At 38.2% G+C, this 20,628-nt stretch overlaps 2 protein-coding genes across 2 annotated transcripts in view; one reads left to right on the forward strand and one right to left on the reverse strand.

The window, feature by feature from the left end:
* Nucleotides 1-2,660: 2,660 nt before the first annotated feature.
* On the reverse strand, nucleotides 2,661-13,963 carry slc25a1b (slc25a1 solute carrier family 25 member 1b). Its single transcript, XM_084745998.1, has 9 exons — nucleotides 13,527-13,963; nucleotides 7,419-7,526; nucleotides 5,983-6,082; nucleotides 5,663-5,801; nucleotides 5,485-5,569; nucleotides 4,506-4,610; nucleotides 4,305-4,420; nucleotides 4,142-4,215; nucleotides 2,661-2,970 (listed from the first exon to the last, which is right to left on the reverse strand). The coding sequence occupies exons 1-9, from the start codon at nucleotides 13,639-13,641 to the stop codon at nucleotides 2,856-2,858; spliced, it is 957 nt and encodes a 318-aa protein (XP_084602124.1). The 5' UTR covers nucleotides 13,642-13,963; the 3' UTR covers nucleotides 2,661-2,855.
* A 2,600-nt stretch (nucleotides 13,964-16,563) lies between these two features.
* The window catches only part of LOC146308811 (non-selective voltage-gated ion channel VDAC2), a 37,050-nt gene continuing 32,985 nt past the window's right edge, over nucleotides 16,564-20,628 (forward strand). Inside the window, exons 1-2 of the mRNA XM_084745402.1 lie at nucleotides 16,564-16,720; nucleotides 20,129-20,199. Coding sequence (XP_084601528.1) covers nucleotides 20,133-20,199 — 67 coding nt within the window. The 5' untranslated portion in view covers nucleotides 16,564-16,720; nucleotides 20,129-20,132. The remainder of the gene's footprint in view (nucleotides 16,721-20,128; nucleotides 20,200-20,628) is intronic.

A 20,628-nucleotide genomic window follows, 5' to 3' on the forward strand; every position in this document is an offset into this window, starting at 1 on the left:
TTGAAACCTTTGATATCTACCATCCAGAGACGGTCTGTGTTTATTTTGGTAGAATTTGAATAGAGACGTGTGGAGACACAGATATGAATTGATTTAGCATATTTTGAAAAATATAGAATGATGGACCTCTGAATGGAGGACAGGTTGCAGTGAGGAAAACATCTGTCATAGTTCAGCAGATGTGCTTTTATTTATTTATATTTGGGGGGTGAGGTTGAATTGTGAAATGTCTAGAAATTATATGCATGAGTCATGAGCCATGATCATACGAACTGATTTTTGTACAAATCCATGCAGGCCAACTGAGCAAAGATGCAGACAAATGAGAGTGATTAAAACAATGAAAGAATTTTGAGTCTACACACGAGGCAAATGTGAAAATGTAAACTGTATCATTATAGCGCCACCTTGATGTGAGTGAGGGAGGGAAGAAGAAGAACACCAAAAAAATACACTAAACAAAAAACACACCCCTGTAATTCTTGAAGTCCACAAAAATGAGAGCAGCATGACAGTCGAAATGAAACCCAACATCATCATTAACAGTCTGGTCCAATGTTTATTGGTGAGCATACATATTGAAATCAATTAGACTGAAGGCACAATACTTGGTTTTTAACTACTGGAAACTTTTCATGTGTTAATATGAAAACTCCAAAGATATTTAAATATCACTGACAGACTGTAGGTCTACATGTACACAAGGTCAGGTTGAAGCTGAAGCTCAAAGTAAACATTTGAAGAACAAAATTATTGCATCGCATGTAAACATGCCAGACTCACAAGCTACAAACTCCAGTCTATAACATTAACATGGCATGAAACTGTGTATACTGTACGAGCAGCAGTTGGCACATTGGGTCATCAGTTGGTGTAAAAAGTAAAGGCAATTAATATTATTACATAGTTTAAAATTAAACAGAAGAATCTGAAAATCTGCAATAAAAGCTATCTAAACCACTCGTCCTCCATGGAATGAGATGGAAGGCACTGTTAATGGCATTTCTCAAACAGGCATGTCTATGCAATAAAGGCAATTTAAAATTTTAAAAGCAAAACAATTCAACAGTTACGATGAACTGAGAAGATATGAACGTCTCAGAAACTGTCTGGAATGAAACTTCTGGCAACACTGCAGTGTGTGCAACTGAGAATATTACTATTATTAAAAAACAAATCTGTAGTGACTAAGTACATACAACATTCAATCATTCTTAATCTCAAAAGATCTCAAAATGAATCATACATAATACATAGGCACTTCTTATAGCATCATTCGAGTAGGTCAAATGATTTAAAACATCTCTGCAAAAAAAAAGGAAAAAGGAAAAAGTGAAACCACTGTTCTGTGGAAATGTGCATTTCTCTAAATAAGTACAATGAAAGAAAACTGCACCTGTATGGGTACAATCTGGATTAATATGACAATTAATGAGATTTTAAGGCATTTAGTTGTTAAAGTACCTGTAGCCTCTGCAGCATGTGACATCTGGATATAAAATATTCCATCAGGCGCTGAATGAAATAACGGTTTTGAGAGGTCTTGGGAAAAAGAAAAATTCTAAACACTTGCATATAAAAGGGCTTTAAAATTTTTGTTATCTGGTATAGTCTCTCACTTCAAGTATAATTTCTTCTTTTTCACACTACAATCACATTATTTTGGGTCAGGCATTGGTTCCTTTTTGATTAAAGGGGTAGTTCAGATTATTTGAAGCAGGATTATATGAGGTACTGTATGATCTACGATAGATGCCACCAGTTTGAAGAAGCAGCAGGATCTAAGCTGTGGACAGGGTCTGCAGCAAAAGTATTTTAACCGTCCAAAAACAATAAAAATCAAAATCAGTTTCATTACACACTATGTTTAGAATATTTTCACTGCTTTTTCTTGCCATCAGACAGCCTTTTCTAATGGGAAACCATCGTTACATACTCCAAACCAACCAAACTCCATTAGAAAAAACACTAACTTTACCTTGCAGAACACAGGCGTTCCTGATCTACTGCTACCTCTGTCCGTTAGTTTTTTGTGTGTTATAGTGTGGTTTTTGGTAAATCAGAACTAAGCTTTTAAAAGACCAAAGTCATACAATAACATAAACTAGCTAACTGAGGCAGCAGGAGACCAGCAACTCCTGTGTTCTGCAAGGTTAAACTGCTGTTTGGTGGGTTAGGAGAAAGCAAAATTTGGCTCACAAAACAACAATTTTCCATTGGAAAAAGATATTTTATGCCAATGTTAAGTGGTGAAAATATTACAAATAAAGCATACACTTGCACTAAAATACATTTTGCTGCTGGTCCTGTCCACAGCAGCACATTGCTGTTCGGTCTTCCTGCTGCTTCTTCAAACCGGGAGCATGCCGACCAGCATCTACTGTTGTTAACGCACTGATGATGAATAAGTAGCTCATACAATCCCACTTCAAATAATCTGAACTATCCCTTTAAGCACATACAGCATTTGTAAAACTGAACTCAAAGTGCTGTAGGTGTGACACATGTTCCCATTTTTCTCTTCTAGTCAATCAGATCTAAATGAATGCCTCGTTCCTTTTCCCTGAGCTCTTAAGGAACTTTCCCCCTTCTGGAATTTAAGAAAAGAGAGCAAGTGTAAGCAGCAACTCTGCAATCTGGAGCCTTTTTTCATGCAGGTAACGCCTCCACTTGAAATAGCTGTGTTACAAATAAAATCAAGAACATACCGATCCCTTTCTGTTTCTCTGGAAATCACTTAGAGGTAGATATTAGAACCTAGAAGCAGGGTTTAAGGAGATTGGTTTGGGACTCGGGTCTGGTTAGCAATGTGTCCCAAGCTATGCTCCTGCTTGTGTAGCACCAGGGTGTCCATCTCAGTCCGTCTTCCAAACTATGTTCAGGACCTTCACTACTTCTTCATAGATGATGAAGACTATGGCCACATCCATGCACACCCGACCCAGACGTGGAACAGTACCTTTGTAGAATCTGAGTGGGACAAAAGGAGAGTAAATATGTTACTTCTGGGCACTAAATTATTCACCCAAAAGTTTCAAATGTATTAGTCTTTTGCATGAAAACCACCAGTATACTAATAACATATTTATTTTTATTTCTTTAAAATCTAAAATGGCAGACAAAACTTGAAGTAATTACTGGACAAAGTATTTCTGCATCAGTCGGGGGGCACCAGAAGTGGCCCCAGGATGGTACCTTGAGGTACTCGACATCAGTGAATGATTTCTCCTTTTACTTCATTCTTCTGGCCGTCATTTTATTGTTGTAATTTTATTCTTGCATTTTTATTTTATTTTATTTGTTTGTATTTTAATTTATTATTCTTTGCTTGTATGAGACCTTGAATGGTATTTCAACACAGGACAGACCAAGGCTAGCTGGTTAGCATGCTAACTTTAGTAGATATCTCTGCAACACAATATATAAACATCCTTGACATGATGTTCAAACCTTTATTTCTTCACATTCTGTTGTTAATTTGTTAATGTTTGAATGTTTTAAACTAAAACATGTATTGTACCTTTGAACTTAAGTTTAAAAAATGAAAAAACTTGTGGTTATGGAGGGTTATGAACGTGGCCGGGCGTAGTGACTTTCTTTCCTCAGTTGTTTACGAAACAACTTCACGATGACAACAAGTCTCCAGGAAGTCACTTTGTCGAAAATAGTCCTGCACATACCCTCCTCCCTGATACCACAAGATATCTTGAGCGTTAGAGGTGCTATTTTATTTTAATCTTAGGGGACAGCCAGACGAGCTGTTTCCTCCTACTGCCACTCTTTATGCTAAACTGTTTCCTGTCCATATTTGTCCTACAGACAAGAGAGTCATGTCATCATCTGCCCCGTCAGAGAGGGCATTCATTAATTGTCTTTAAAAATGTAACCAGTGTTGGCCTGGAGGCTGTGAGTCCTCTGCAGCGGACTTGGGTTCGACTCCGGCCTGCAGCCCTTTGCTGCATGTCATCCTACAGGTTCTCTCATGATTTGATCTGCTGTGCAATTGTACAATTGTTTAAATGAAACTGAAAATGAGAAAAAAGTGTATTTTGTATCTTATCAGTGTTCTGAAGCAGTTCCTGCACTTAGAACAGTCAATAAAAAAGATGCAAACTCTCTTCATTGTCAGTCGTGAACTTACGCCATTGGTCCCTCATGCTTCATGATCTTGACGGCACAGTCCAGTGTGCTTTTGTACTTGTGAGCTTCGAGACCCTGTTAAAGTACACACATAAACACGTTAGTCACTCGGCTCTGGGTTAAATTATGAGATTCTGAAGAAGTGAGCGTGATATATAACCAACCTGCATTCTGGTCTTAATGACATCCAGGGGAGTGTTTCCGAACACACTGGCAGCACCAGCAAAAGCTCCAAACAGTCCAGTTATCATAGGGTTAATGGCTTTATTAGGGTCATCACCTTCAAAAAACATGGTAAAAATGATTATTTGGCTGCACTTTTGGTTGTACTTGTTGATTATTTTCTTATTTATTCCCTCACACACCTTTGTACCAGTTCCTCAGTGAAGTCATGACGTAGAAGCGGATCGCCTGGTTGGAGCCTTGTTTCAACACAGTGGCTGTTAGGCCTTGATAGGTCCCCTTCAGTCCTGAAAATACATTCACATTATCAAGTAAATCTATCAAAACATCTTCCTGGTTTTATCCCAGTGTCACCAACACTTAAAGGTGGAGTAAACGATTCTGAAGAAACTTGAATGCTGAGTCTCATTCCCAGGTTGTCAAATACTGACAGCAACAAAAGGGACCACTTTAAAAAAAAATCAGTATCAGTTTAAGGGTATGCATTATTTATAATACTTTCACCACTTAACCTTGTCATTAGAGAGCCTTTTACAACGGGAAACCACCGTTATATAAGCCAAATATCACTCTCTCAAAAAAACAACCAAACTCCACAGGAAAAAACAGCAATTTTACCTCACAGAACACAGGAGTTGCTGGTCTACTTCTGCCACAGTCTGTTATTTTTGTTGTATTATTTTGTGACTTCTGTGTTTTAAAAGTTTGGTTTGGATTCACTGAGGTCACAAAATAACACAGATCGAGGCAGTGGTAGACCAGCAGCTCCCATGTTTTCTGCAAGATAAAACCACTGATATTGGCAATGGAGTTTGGCTGGTTTGCAAAAAGCTGCATCTTCTGTAGGTAAGCCACTGACTATCAATAGTACCTCATAAAACCCCACTTCAAATAATCAGAACTGTCTCTTTAAAGGTTTTCATGGAACTTTTGCCAAAAATAAACTGCCTACCCCTGCTTTAATATAATGACACTCTCAGGAGTAAAGAGGCTGAGGATGAAGATTATCCTCTAAATAATAAATGTGATGACTCAAATACATGAGAAATGATGAACAGCCTGTAGAGTAGTTTCCTGTGTGTCAAAATGATTCTGTGGTGGAGGTGGAAGAACAGTAGGTGGCAGTAAAACGCAACTGACAAAAGAAGAAACCCTTCTCACCTTCAGATCTAACGATCTCCCTCACACCGTGGAAGAATCCCCTGTACTTCGGGTTTGCTGATGTCTGATCGTGGATGAATTTAACCTAAAATAAAACCATAACAGTGATTAATAACTTTGACAAGCCACAAGAATATTTGCCAGGAAATAATCCTGTTTCATAATGTTTTTTATTTACCTTAACTGTCTCCATGGGGCAGACTACAACCACAGCCTCTGCAACTCCGGCCCCGAGACCACACAGGAATCCTCGCTTGCTGTCGAGTTTACCACTTTCATCTCGCATCTTATTACTGAGGAACTCAAACATCCCAAACCTGGAAGTTAATGGAGAATGAAAAGGATGAAGATTAATAACTCACAACAAAAAATAATTAAGGAAACTTTTATAAATGGCTTCACTGATGGTTGATAAATAACTGACTAATAACAAATGTTGGACATTCATGAAGTGTGTTTGTGCACACAGGTGTGTGTGTGGTTGGCGTGTTGCTGTACCTGACAGCTGCTTTAGGTATCGAGCCGTACAGCAGCGAGCTGAGACCCCTGTACAGACCCCTGACCCCATGACTGTTCACCGTCTGCTTCACACAGTCGCCTGCAGGAGAGGAAAGAAAAGATGGCGGCGTATTAAACAATGATTTCAGAGACAACTGCACTTCAGCCAAGAAAAGCTCACAGAGGAAAAATAATCAGCAGCTGCTTTGTTATCAGAATCCTGCAGGAACCGTGAAGCTGTTAAAAGACGAGAACAGTTCAGAGGTTCTGGGTTCCACAGAAAAACATGTTCTGTGCCAAAGTTCACCAGCTCTCATCAAACAGATAACAAAAGCTAACTTACTACACAAATACACAATCGGAGAGTTCAGGCTTGTGGATCGTTACTCAAACAGGAATCTAAAGGAACCTGTTGAGTCTAAACTTTGAGATCATTGAGAGAACCGCTGATTAAACCAACATTAATCATTAATGAGCTGCTGGAGGATCTGTAGACGCCATTTATACTGACAGTGTCACTCAAACGGAACAATATTATCTTTGGAAAGGTGGAACTTATGGCTGAGCTGTTCTGCTCTACTAAAGGAAAAAGGCAGGAACTTCCCGGAGTGCAGAACTAAGAATAATGACTTTAAAGTCTTAAAATAGTAGCAGGCAGATCACTGGATATGTGTCAGTGTTACAGCTTGTTATTGTTTTTACATATTAATCCTGACCTCTGATTTGACCTTTGACCTTATTTGGAAGTTCCTGTATTCTGCCTTTGCAGAACGAACGTTATGTTTCTGACCTTTTGAAACAGCTAATATTTATATTCTGCTCAACTAAAAACTTTAAATATAAAAAGGCTGCAACAGAAAAAATACTGAATATCATCAAACCTTGTCTGATAAAATGACACTGATCTTTTAATTTTAGTGAACTTTCACACCTGGGATCAGAGTCATTGTAGTGATGAGTCTGTGGTCTTATTTTAATATTTTTCTATACTTTTATTATATATAGTAGTATAATGCACATAGTTAACATTAATTGTCTTGCAGATATTTGACATGTTAGAATACAGTAACTGAAGTAACAGTGGTTTGGTTTCTCTGAGGCTTTTTGCAGTTACTATAATTTCGAAAATAAAAATAAAAATTCAAAATACAAGACATATGAGAGAAGATATTTGTCCACATGACAAAGGTTGTCTTTAATGTCACAAAAATGATTCTAACTCATATTAGACAAAAAAAATTAAGTTAGTGCCTTTTTCCCTTGTAGGACAGAGTTGTTTTGGATTGCATCAGATTTTACAGGTTTACCTCAGAAAGTGACCACTGAGCGTAGTATAACACGATCATCACGTATGATAACAGCAATGAACTGAAAGTTACAGTCACAAGTTTCACTGCAGATTAAAGAATAAAAACAGAGGGTGAACATAAACTCACCGATGCCTTTGTATTTGGGAGGGTTTGCCTTCTCGTCGAGCTGCAGCTGTGTTTTCACGTACTCTGTGGGGAAGGTGATGCAGATCTCGATGCCTCCTGCTATCCCTCCTGAAATAACAGGAAAAACACTCTGTGAGCCACACAGGTGGATTTAAGAGAGAAAAAAAACAACTAAAATTTAAAAGTTAATTTTTGTCAAGACCAGAAAAGAACATTTCAGGGAGAAAGAAGCATTCATTTGTTATTTAACACACAACATGTAACTGATAATAATTCATGTTCTGTTTTCAATGTTGTGCTCCAGCAGACTTCATGAGAATCTGAATTTTTATATTTTTAAACTCAAATGCTTGTTTCACAGACTACAATGTTTGGTTTTAATACACTAAATGAATCACATGTCCTGCAAGTTCAGATAATTCCACAATATTTCCACAGGATTTCTCATAATTAACTATGAAAATAATAAAACTTTATTTATGTAGCACTTTTTATGCAAGAAGATGCAACACGACATGCTTCATTAAATATGCAAATAAAAGCACAGATGCAAGAAGAAGGATAATTAAAGACAAAAGACAATAATTAGAAATAAATACTGTAGTTGAGGTAAAACACAGTTAAAGTTTCTGGATAAACATGAGCTTGAAAAGAGTTTCCCTTAGTTAGAAATAATCGATCTACACTGAACACGGCCGTTGCACAGGCATCTGTATGAAGTTATTTCATTTCAACCAGCTCCACCTTAAAATCCTGGTTGTCACACATCTGCCGTTCAACAGCGAACACGCAGCCTGCAGCTGATTGGCTCGGCTGATCTCAGTGTGATCCTGCCCGCCGGTTACTCCCCCTGGCCTGACCCCAACTCCGGGGGGTGTGTGCTGTGTGGCCTTCAGGGCACAAACTGTTCAACAAATCAGCCCACAGCGACACAGTGGCAGTCAAGTCACAGCCTGAATCAACTGAAGTGTGAACGAGAGACAAGTTTGCATGAAATACAGTAACACTTCCTGTCAAAAAAGGCACACTGTACAGAAGTTTGACAAGTCATCCTGCTAACATCCACACCTCGCATCAAACAACTCAGCTGCAAGTGCTTGTACAGGCCTAAAAGTGCTAATAATTGTTAAAAAATGGCAGATTTTTGCAGAAGTGGCACAAAAACAGAGGACTAATCGAATGCGAACAGTAGATATAAGTGCTTAATGTTTATTTAAGCTCAACTCCATCCTCACACACATATAAAAAGAGGCCTTTGTTGTTGCTTTTAGTTGCATTCCTTCCACCAAAAATGTCATGCAGAGAAACCAGACACACCAGCGGTTCCAGTCTAAACTCACACATGCAGTCAGGCTGCACGAGCAATCACAAGATTACAGTTTTTAACTAAAACATCGAGTGCATTTTGGCGACCAAATCAAAGCTGTAAAAGTGTTGGCAATGACACACCCAGGCATTCCTTTGGTTAGAGGGTAGCTTCAAAACTGTGGCTGTACCTACAAATTAAACTGGAATCACAGAGTACACAACATCATCATCATCATCATCATCTTCATCCGTAAACAAGCCTCTGTCCAGTACCCGCTTCACGTCCCAGTATTCAAGCTGGAAAAGGATACAGAACCAGTTTATCAAGTCCAGCATGTATGGAAACTTGTCAAGGAGGAGTTGGCTTCATTTAAAGATTCATGAAACAAAGAAGAAGCTGCAAATCATCATTACAATGTGGTTTCATCATAGCATGACTGTCATGTTACCTCTTGTCTTTCACATTCAACTCATTAACATTACAGATAAAACACGCTGGGCTGGTTTCACACATTCGTCCAGGAGAAGGCCTTCATCTGTACCAGTTAAACCAGGACATTTAAGTAGTTTTCATGAATGTGGCTGTGACCATGGAGCCCTGCAGGAAGGTAAGTAACTCCTGAGCAGTCGTCGTGGGTTTGATTCCAGGTTGCTGCCCTTTTCTGCACATCTTCCCCAAACTCTCTCTCCCATTTCCTGTCTATCTAAAATAGGGCTGGGTTAAAAAAAAAATAAAAAAAAATCAATCAATTGTTTCAAACGGACGTTCCTCTGCATGGTCCAATAGCGATTCATAAAATCCAGAATTGATCTTTTCTCCTGTGGATGAGTGGTGCAGTCTGCAGTTTTAACCTGTTAGTCTGACCAGCCTCTGCTGCGAGACTTCGTGGGACAGTGATGCTTAATCTACAGGCTGTCCTGTCAAATAAAAACAAAAAAAAAAAATCCTCCCAAATAGTCTTTACAAATAAATTAATAATAAAAACCTGACTCATCTGACCTCTGTTCGTCTTCATTTAGATCAAGGCTGCACAAAGTGGGGCCCACGGACCAAAGTTGGCCCTCCATCAGGTCGATTTGTGTCGTTTAAATTAATTTAACAAACTTAAAATAAATCCTTATTTATGCTAGGAATGCACAATTAATCACAATATTATAAAAATCGTAATATGGCCAAGGGCGATATTCAAATCACAATTTTTTTGAAAACAGCACTATAATGAGTTACCATAGAGCTGCAGAGATGACCTGACCTAAAAATCTTCTTCTACCGCATCGTGCAGCCCCGTCAAAGTATAAAAAGTAAAGTTGATTAAAATAATCATTAAGTCCTAAACTTGATGTTACAATGAAGAGATTTATTAAAAGAACTTTAGCTTCATATTTGACAAACAGAGTGATGTCATCCAGAGGGACCAAAATGTGGAAACTATTCCTGTAAAATTGTTGTTTTGCTCAGTTTTGTGCACCGAAGCAAAAGTTATTTACGTGTCTGAACAAAATGAAGGAAGTTTGCCCACAGTGTAATATAGAAACAGCCTGTTTCAGGGGGATTAGTGGTTGTATAAAGCCTCAGCATGTGATCTAATTATTCTCTTGTGACTTGCTGATAGATGCTTTGTCATCCTATTAGTTCAATTAAAGTCAGCCCGATCATTTGTTCATCTGATTTTAGACTTGTCCTCACATGCAACTCTCTTCATAATACATACTATGAACCTCCAGTGTTCTTACATCAGCTCTAACACTGATCTGGCCTTGACTGACTGCACAGAAAATCATCTTGTCCGTTCGTGCTCGTGAGCTGAGCTTGTGACAGGCGTGTTGTAATAACCTGGTGAATGTGTGCTCAGGCTCAGACTGAATGTGCTTTGTCATCGTGGTTCATGCAGCTGAACATGGAGGGAAGCCGGGGCCTCTGAGCACACAGCATGAGGGTACTGGGTCAACAGTAAACACCCGCCACCCCGCTGGTACTCATCTAAATACATCAACACACAAAACGTTTGAACGTTTAACAAAGCTGCAACTAAAGATTAGTTTCATTATGTAATTGCAATTATTTTACTGATATTGCAATATAAGAGGGAATGATAACTATTACATCATTACTCTTGTTTTCACTGAAAAACACATTAAAAGGTCTGATTTGTTGTCAACTATTTAATTACTTGGCAACTATCCTGATAATCAATTAATCAGTTTCTAAAGAAAACTGCATAAATTCTCTCATTTCAGTTTCTTAAATGTGAATATTTTCTGGATTCTTTACTCCTCTCTGACAGCGAACTGAATATTTTGGGGATATTTGGGAAACACTGATCAACATTTTCTGACATTTTATGGACCAAACAACTAATTGATTAATCATAAAAATGACTGTAGAAAGTCTGTAGAATCTGACGTGAAGGTCAGCACATCTCTGCAGCAACACAATAACTTTGACTAAGAAAAATTGTGTTCTATCAAATATTGCACCAGTCTTCACTGTAGACCTTTAGCTTAGACGTACGTTTACGTTTTCATGAGAGTTTTGCAAATCAAGGCTTCCCTTCTAGATACGACCCACTGCAGGAGAGGCAGTTCAGCTGAGTTTCTATGGTTACGTTGATGCTCTCACCCTGAAACTTTCCCTGGACTGAAACTTTTCAAAGTGCAACTGAGCTTCTCTGACTCTTTTACTCTAGATCTCTGGATTAGAGTGTTCCTATTTGAAGCCAAAGGAAGGCCATAAAAAAGAAGACGTCTGTATTTTCTAAACTTTATTTTTATTTAAAAATGACTCAGAAAGATTACCTGATTATCAAAGTATTTGACAATTAATTTAATAATTGTTGCAGCTCTACTTTTAAGGTTCAAACATGACCAACAGCACCACAGATCCAGCTGCAGCCCTGCTGTCAGCTCTTTCTCCGATGTTGAAATGTCTCCCGTAATGATTGTCCTGCTGTCGAACACGCCGAGCTGAAGTTTGAGCATCTGTCATTGATTGACTAATAAGACAGGCAGGTAATCAGCGTTCACGCTGCTTGGGGTTCTTTGAAAACTGATCTGGGGCTGAAGTTTAAAGGTCCCAGCATGCACCAGTCCGTCCAAACTCCAGCCCCAAGACAAATTACAAGTGCCGCTACTGTGTGCAGCGGCTGAGATAATCTGTGCCGGATTTAAGCCTTCAATCTGGTCCTGAAATTAAAGCATTTTCTGTGGTACATCATTCTAACATGCAATCCCATTTACTTCTTGTTTTTATTCCCACAATGAAGAGGAGAGCCAGTGTGCCTTTTAAAGGTCCAGTGCTTGAGATTTACAGGGATTTACTGGAAGAATATGGCAGAAATGGAAAATAATATTCATCTGTATGTTTTCATACGTGTATAATCACCTGAAAATAAGAGCTGTTGTGTTTTTGTTACCTTAGAATGAGTTGTTTATGTCTATTCATTATTTATTTTTATTTTTTTTAAATAAATCTTATTTTATTGAGAAAGTATTTTCTGGTTTACTCTCTGATGTTCTCTGGCTGCTCAGCTTCAACTTTCACTGACTTAATTACAAAGTTTCCTGATGGACAGATAGCTTTAGCGGCGTACCTGTTGCTACAGTAGCTAACTGTAACCGTTTGCTGTTGTTGATGGACAACAGCAACAACACTGGACTCAGCAGCGTCTCAGTGAACACGACCGGTCATTGGGATGAACACGTTATTTCCTGATGGACAGATAGCTTTAGCGTAGCAAAGTAACTGTTAGCTGCCATTAGCAGTGAACAAAACCAGGCTAAGCAGCCTCCATGCGAACACTAGTAATTGGGATGAACCCTGCCTACGAGATAACAGGGAATACAGTACTGAGGTGGTTGATGTTGTTCCCTGATGGACGGATAGCTTTAGCTTAACTTTTGGAAAAGTAGCTAAGCTGACTGTTAGCTACCATTAGCAGGCAACAGAACTGGACTCAACTGCATCCCAGTGAAAATTACAAGTTTAGAAACGACCTACTTTTTTTTAAATTCACAGTGAGCAGGGAAGATGATTTGTCATTATTTGGGTTCTTGAAAATTAAATATAATATTATTATTAGTAGTGTGTTATTATTCACTTTCACATCAATGATTTTTGAAATACATGTTGGAGGTTTTCTAAAACTCAGAGATTCAAGTTTATCTAAAGAACACAAAACATTACTTGATGGTAAAACTTTTTCAAAACTTGAGGAAAAACATCTATCAAAATAAGTTGCTTTGAAAACAAATTTTACTATTTTATTAAATGTGTACTGCAGATATAAATCTTAAATTCTGCAGAGGTTTTTGACCCTAATAAAATCTCCGGTGACAGCAGACCCAGTCTTCAGGGATGACTGACAGTCCAAACTCCAGCCCAAAGACAAATTAGAAGAGTTGTCTCTGTGTGCAGAGGCTCAGAAAATCTCTGCTGGAGTTTTACCTTTAATCTAGTGTGAAATTAAAGTATTTTCTCACATGGGTCTCATTTACTCCTCGTTGGTTTTTACGCCCACTAAGAAGAACAGAGCCAGTGTCCCTTTAAGACAAGCTCGGCATGGTTGAACTTCATGTCGCCCACTTTGTGCAGGCTGCAGGGCACAAAGCTCAGTGCACACCTTCTCCTGTGTATTTATCAGTGTCATTTAAGAAAACAGTGCTGCAGCCAAGGCCTCTGGTTACATCTGCACGCAGAGGTTTAGAGCTGAAAGTTGTAAACAAGTTTAGGAGCCGCCTCTCCTCTCCTCTCCTCTCCTCTCTGTGCAGAAAGGAGGAGCGCCTGTGCACAAACTTTCTTACCTGCCAGGATGGCCTTGCCCGGGTGCGTGAATTTGGCTTTCCCCGCCGGAGCTGCAGCAGCCAGACACTGAGGTCTGTGAAACGGGCTCACGAATCTGGGATGTTGTCCAGACATGACTGCGATACACCGGCCTAACTTTTTCTCTCTGAGTCAACACGGATGTGCTCGGTTCGCCGCAGACGCAGTCAGCCGTCAGCCCTCATGCAGTCTGGGTGCTGGGTGCAGGAGGAGTCGCGGTGCAGACTGTGACCATTGGACTTTAGGAGTTGATAATGTCTCTGTGTACTTTTCACAGAGGAGTTTCCTCCCGCGGCTCACAGAGAAGCTGCTGCCGCTGCTGCCGCTGATAGCGTCGAGTCAGTGTTCATCAGGGCGGGGCAGGACTCCACACTTTCCCCCCCGACACACAGGAACGCCATGTTTGTCACAAACATTTAAGGAGGACCGGAATGATTCGCTGCAAAGCGCTCAAACTAGTTTTTCCAGCCCACTTTAAATTCAATAGATCGCCTGTAAGGGGCGATGTTTCACACTCCACTAAAAAAAAATAAATTGAAATATATAAATGATTAAAAAAATATATAAACAGCAAAATACATATCTAGAAATAAAACATTAAATTTAGATAATAAAATAATACGAAATAAAGCATTTAAATCATTCAAAAAGTTTTTAAATTGATTAATTAATTTCTAAATTTGAAATAAAAAAAAAGTTAAAGTTATTTTAAAAATATGGGGAAATAATTAAAATAAAAATGAAATACATTAATGAATAAAAATTTTTCTCTTTTTAATTAATTACAATTATATAATTGTTACTTTGCAGCAATGGTGGAAGAAGATCTTTAACTCAGGTAAAGTACTACATGCAAAAGGATGTGTACATACACACACACACATATACATATACATATACATATATACATACATACATATATATATATATATATCCTCACAGGATCAATAAAGTCTCATCTTAACCTGTAATGATACGTGCAAAGTAACTAAAGTTAATGAATAAATAGTGGTATAAGAAGTATTTAAGTAATATTTCTTCAAATCTAATGAAGTAAAAGTAAAATGTAACATAAAATGTAAATACTCAAGTGCCAAGAATGATACCTAAGTACAGCACTTGAGTAAATGTACATTATTTACTTTCTGCCACTGCTTTCCAGATTAAGATTTTACAGAAAACAAAACAAATCAACAGTTAATAAAATATGACCCATTGTGATATAGAACAGTAGTTAAAAGCCAAATATAAAACATTTCATTGACCACATGATATTAATGTCTGTGATGATGTACTGAGCTGAGTAATCTCAGGACCTTTACCTTCTTCTGACTGTTGAGCAGAAATGTGTTTCCCCCTAGTGGTTGAACAGGATTCACTGCAGACAGGACAACAACTTCTTCATTTAAATTTGATGCCATAGATATTTTAGAGAATCTCCAAGCATTTGTCATTTTCTTTTGCACAATGTTTCTGTTATGTTAAAGGCTCAACTCAACTTCAGACAGGGACTAGAATACTAGAAAATTTAAAGGTACAATCAGTAGGATTTTCCCAAGCTGTTCATAATCACAACAGAAAGATGGCAGGACGTCAAAAACCAACGTCTGGGGCCGAGGGCTGCAGGGTCAGACACCATCACATGCTTCTAGTGGGTCATATGTGCTGATTGAAAGGGATTATTTTCATGAATTTTTTTTTTTTTTTTTTTTAGGAAAATGTTGCATATCACACCTTTAAAATGACTACTACTATACTAAATCCAAAGAGTGATACCTTCTCAAACAGTTTAATTTAGAGAATAATGAAGTATCCAGTATTTCACGAGAAAAAAATGTGTGCAAGATCCTGTAAGTCATTATAATTAGAAACTTTGGTGAAATAATGATTTAGTATTTCAAAATAATTACCTAGTATCTCAAAATAGAGAAGTTTCCTTGAAATTATGACTCAGTATTTCAAAATAATAACTTCGTACTTCAAAAAAGAGAAACACTGTCAATGTAACATCTTAGTATCTTAAAACGCTAGTTCCCAACCTGTGGTCCGGGACCCCCTTAGGAGGGCACCAGAAGTCACAGGGGGTCCCCAAGACTTTTTCTGCTCTGAGGTTGTCGAAATTAGATTTGCATATTAGCAATTTATACAAAAGTCTGCATAGAAGGATTTTTAAAAAGATAAAGCGCACACACCTCTGTGACCTTTATGATGACGAATGAATCATTACAATATTCTATAAGCTACTCTGTTGGGTTGATAAAGAAAAAATGTTGATCTTATTCTAGAAAAGATACATTTACCAAAGTTTTAAGAATGTAAACAGTTATAACTGATGTTAATGAATGTATATTAAAGCTTGTAATTATTCACTTACTCTTTTGGGTGTATGTGTGCAAGTGGGTCGGGGCAGCTCAGCTTTTCTTAGGTAGGAGTAGGGGGGCTGCAAGGAAAAAAGGTTGAGAACTGACTTTGTATCCGAAAATAATGACTTAGTATCGCAAAAATAATAATGTACTATTTCTTAAAATAATAACTTTGTGTCTCAAAATAGAGAAACTTTAGTCAATATATTGAAATAGAATCTCAAAATAATGAGAACCCTTTTCAAAATAATGACTCAGTCGGATACTAATTATCATTGTTTTGTGTTTCTAAGTCATTATTTCTAGAAAGTTTCACGTTATAATTCTTTTTTCCCATCACATTGGTGGAAATGGACCTCCATAACAGTCTCACAGATTTATGATATTTGCCCCTGGGCCACAAACCATCCCCCCCTCAGGTCAGCCACAGAGGTGGAGGGCCACAAGGTCAAAGGTCCCTGAGGTCCACAGTGACCAGAGGCTCCATGTAAATTTAAAAAACAAACGAAACATTTCTATATCACTGTTTAAACTCTAACTTATAATTTTCTATATAACATATTGACTTAAACGTTTCTCAGTCGTGTAAAACTAGATGAAGAGTTCGTGTTCGTAGGATCTGCATCTTGTTTTTATATCAACTCTTTGTTCGCTGTTCGCCCTGGCACCGCGCATGCGCCATATGTCTCCTTCATTGTGCCCTGTTCCCCTTATAGACAGTGCTAAGCTAAGCTAGCTGTCAATCCCCTCAGCAGCATCACGCCAGGGACGCTCCAGGCTCTGCAGACTCCCCCTCCAAACACTTTGCACTGGTAAGGAGAACAAACAATGCTAATTCTTCTCAAATACAGCGGCTACCTTTATAATATGTAGCTTAGCATGATAATTTACGTTGCTAGTTGCTGCATAACGGTACGTTACTGCCCAAGGTTAGCCACACACCTAGCATGTTGAGCGATTTAGCTAACGGTAGGTCTGTTATGTAATGATGTTTAGCCTTGTAATGCACAGTTTAATCCTTTGAATGATAGCTAGGTTTCCCGTGTGATAGTGCAGAGATTCAAACTGTAACGTTAGCTGCGCAGTTAGCAGCTCTATCAGCTGGGTTTGTGGCTAGCTAGCTGTGAGGGGTGTGTGTATGTGTGTTTCTGGGGGGACAAACCGAGCACAATGAACATTAACTAACAGCTAACCAGCCAGTCAGTGTCCATCAGTCGTATCCTTGTCTTGCTAGTTAGCTAGCGTGTTACTGCAGCTCACATAGCTGCTAGCTGGCTGTTAACTCCCCCACACACACACACCTCATTTACTGGCCCATCTGTTGTCCTTTGTCCCAAATACAAGATGAAGCAAGCAGCACCAACCATCAGCATTGTTCACAGGGGAATTCATCTTAGCCAGCTGTTCATACAGTGGACACATCTGCAGTAATTGTGTGGATTTATCACTACAGCAGCATCACTGGGATGATGGTGGCCATTTTTTTTTTATAAACCTAAGATATGAGAGCCTTTTGTTCTGGTGCTTGAACATCTATATACTCTATATTTCTGTGCGGTTTTGTGTTCCTCTGCAGGGTTAAATGATTTTTTGTGTGGTGCAGTTGTTGGTTAACTCTTTAGGTGCCCCAGAGGGTTCTTGTTCCAGCCGGATGCAGAGCTCATTTGTTGCTAGTTTCCCAGCAGCCCCTGAAGGAACAGCTTGTTCCCTTCTGCTGGAGCTCACTGGGACACTTGGCTGTTTAATTACATGACAGTTAGTGCATTGTTTGATTATATGACAAAGCCCCATTGACCTCTACTAATGTCTGGATGATGCAGCATCATGGAGGACTCAAATGTGACTTTAAGCTTTGACGATCAGGGTCTTTACTTTAAAGGGACAGTTCATCCTTTTCCTCCTACTCGTAGTTCTATTTATCCATCTACATCAGGGATGTCAAACAACAGGTCAGAACCGGCCCAACACGATGTCCAATCCAGTCCACTGGATGACTTTGCATTATGTGAAAAATCATTAATTCCAGTTTTTCTAAAAAATGCACTGCTATTCCTGATTTGTCCACTGGGGATAAGAGGAAGAGAAACTTTATTGATCCCACACTGGGGAAATGTACTTGTTATAAGGGTGTAAAGGAGTGAGAGATAAATGGAAGCACTAATAATAAAGAAAAACATAAAAGAATGAACAGTAAAATAAAAAAAAATGAAATAGAATAGGAAATACAGTAGCAGATCCTATGCTGATTACTCTATTATACTGCAGTATACAGGGCTGCAACCAGTGATTATATAATTATCGATTAATCTGTCAGTTAGAATTGATTAGTGGTTTGGTCCATGTAGTGTCAAAAAATGTTGATTACTGTTTTTCAAAACTCAAGATGACGTCCTCAAATGTCTTATGTCAAAAAGAACCCTAAAGAACAGAGAATTTGGACGAGTAATTGATTATCAAAATAGTTGCCGATTAATTTAATAATCTATTAATTGTTGGAGCTCTAGTAGTACACTGTCGATCCAACGTGCTTACATACACGATATGTGACACAACACTGTCAGGCGCAGACTATAGTTCATGCAGGAAGCATCAGTGGAAAATGTCCAAAAGGAGAAAAGTGGACACAAAAATGGAGTTCCTGTTTTTTTTTCACAGAGTTAAATCGAAGGTCAGTGTATTCGGCGTGTTCACAGCACCTTGCAGAGCTCAAGGAATATATTTGGTGCAAACGTCAGACTCATCGCAGCAAAAAATACAAGAACTTGCCAGGATGGCTTGGAACAGCGAAGATAAATGAATCTTTGGCAGGTTTAAGGTTCAGTCTGTTTTCATGGTAGTCAAGAGATCAGTGATGCAGCTGTGAAAGCTAGCTAACATTGTCTTACTGTATCAAAGCCATAACCGCCTCTGAGGGCGAGTTTGTGACAGGGCTGCAATATAAAGCAAAATTTTATCGAACTCTCAGCTTCTTAAATGTGATTATTTTCTGGTTTCTTTCCTCCTCTCTGACAGTAAACTGAATATCTTTGAGTTGTGGCCAAAACAAGACATTTGAGGACGTCATCTTTGACGTCATTCATTCATTGGACCTAATTGAGAAAATAATCAACAGATTAATTGATAATGAATATAATCATTAGTTGCAGCTCTAATGTGCCCCAACAAATGGATGGTTCATTAATTGTGAAGTTTTCAAATGTACTTGTATTTCTTTATGTTGAAAGAACGGGGAAATACAGAGGTGGTGTTATTTTATCGGTTACTATGTAGTGGTTTTACTGGTCTGGCCAGCTTGAAATCAAACTGGGCTGCATGTGTCCAGATGAATTTGACACCCCTGGTTCAGATAGTTTTGGTGTCAGTTGCAGAGTTTTGGAGATGTCTGCCTTCTCTACAATATGTTGGGACTAAACATCACTCATTTGAAAAATTCAATGGCAGTGTCTTTCCAAAAATCATGACCAGTCAGGTCGTGTTGTGAGCAGTTTCATGTAGGAATTAATTTCTTTATACCGTAAAAAGATTTCTTTTTTTTTTTTTTTAATACAGAGCTTAACAGGTAAAGTAAAATGTCATGTCGGGCGAGTTTATCTGGTGACTCACTTGCCTGACCAGTGGTTGAAATATCAAACTATTTTCATCATCAATTAATCATTAAAGTAATTTTGCATGAAAAAATGTCAGAAGCTGCTGCAGATTTTCTTTTATTATCATATTAATGTGAATATTTTAGGATTTTACACAAAGTGAGACATTTAAAAATTGTAATTTTTCACTATTTTCTGACATTGGACGTTGCAGACCTAGATTAAACATGACAATTAACTTTAGTCTTTGTTGTTAATTGAAAAGTGCTAATAAAGAAAAACAGTTTGTGTAGGAGCAAGTAAAAATGGACTTTTGTGTTTCTGACCCACTTGCTCAACTGTTCAAGTGAAAAAATATTAACGTTGAACCCTGTTTTAAGGCGTTTTGAGCGCCATAAGTCGAGTTCCATCTAGTCCCATTATATTGGAGAGAAGACGGACGTCTCTACGAGCCATTTTTCCAAAACTTGCACCAAAACCTCGATGGATAAATAGCTCTACATGCCGGAGGAAAAATCTGTGTGGAAAAGTGAAAATGTGTCTCAATCTGCTTTTCTAATTTGTTCTGTTTGTACTTGTAAAATATGTGTCTTTCAGTTGCACTGATCACATTATTGACTTTGTCCTCTGCAGCACAATGGCTGTCCCTCCTTCATACTCAGATCTGGGCAAGGCTGCCAAGGATATATTCAGCAAGGGCTACGGTGAGTACAGTTTTAGTCCAAAGAGTAAATTATTAACTGTTAGGAATTCCTGAAACACAGAGTCTGTGCAAATCTGGAGTTTCAGTGAGTCTGAGCTGAGCTCTTCGACTGCTCTCCAGTGTGCAGATGAAATAAATAGATTAATGAAAACATTAAATATCAATCAAATAATCCAACAAAGATTCAATCAAATATCTGTGGAGTTGGTGTGTTAACATTTGAAAAGGTATCCAGACAGATCATGTGTTTGGTTTGATCTTGTGTGGACTAAAATTCTCTATCACAGTATATGACTTATTATATTACAATATCAATGTATATTATAATAATACATTTTACTGGAAAATCAGTTGTGCATTTCTTAATGGATGAATTAATCAGACACGATCGAGTGTTTCAAAACCAACCCAGCAAATGAAATACCAATAA

The sequence above is a fragment of the Lutjanus erythropterus genome, chromosome 20 (assembly GCF_056507025.1).
Source record: "Lutjanus erythropterus isolate fLutEry1 chromosome 20, fLutEry1.hap2, whole genome shotgun sequence".
NCBI lineage: Eukaryota > Metazoa > Chordata > Actinopteri > Lutjaniformes > Lutjanidae > Lutjanus > Lutjanus erythropterus.

Coding starts and splice junctions, on each gene's coding strand:
- slc25a1b (XM_084745998.1), bottom strand. CDS start 13,641: ATGTCTGGACAACATCCCAGATTCGTGAGCCCGTTTCACAGACCTCAG. Junction 6,083..7,418: donor TCCCAAATACAAAGGCATCG/GTGAGTTTATGT, acceptor CCTCTCCTGCAG/GCGACTGTGTGAAGCAGACG. Junction 2,971..4,141: donor AAGCATGAGGGACCAATGGC/GTAAGTTCACGA, acceptor TGTCCCACTCAG/ATTCTACAAAGGTACTGTTC.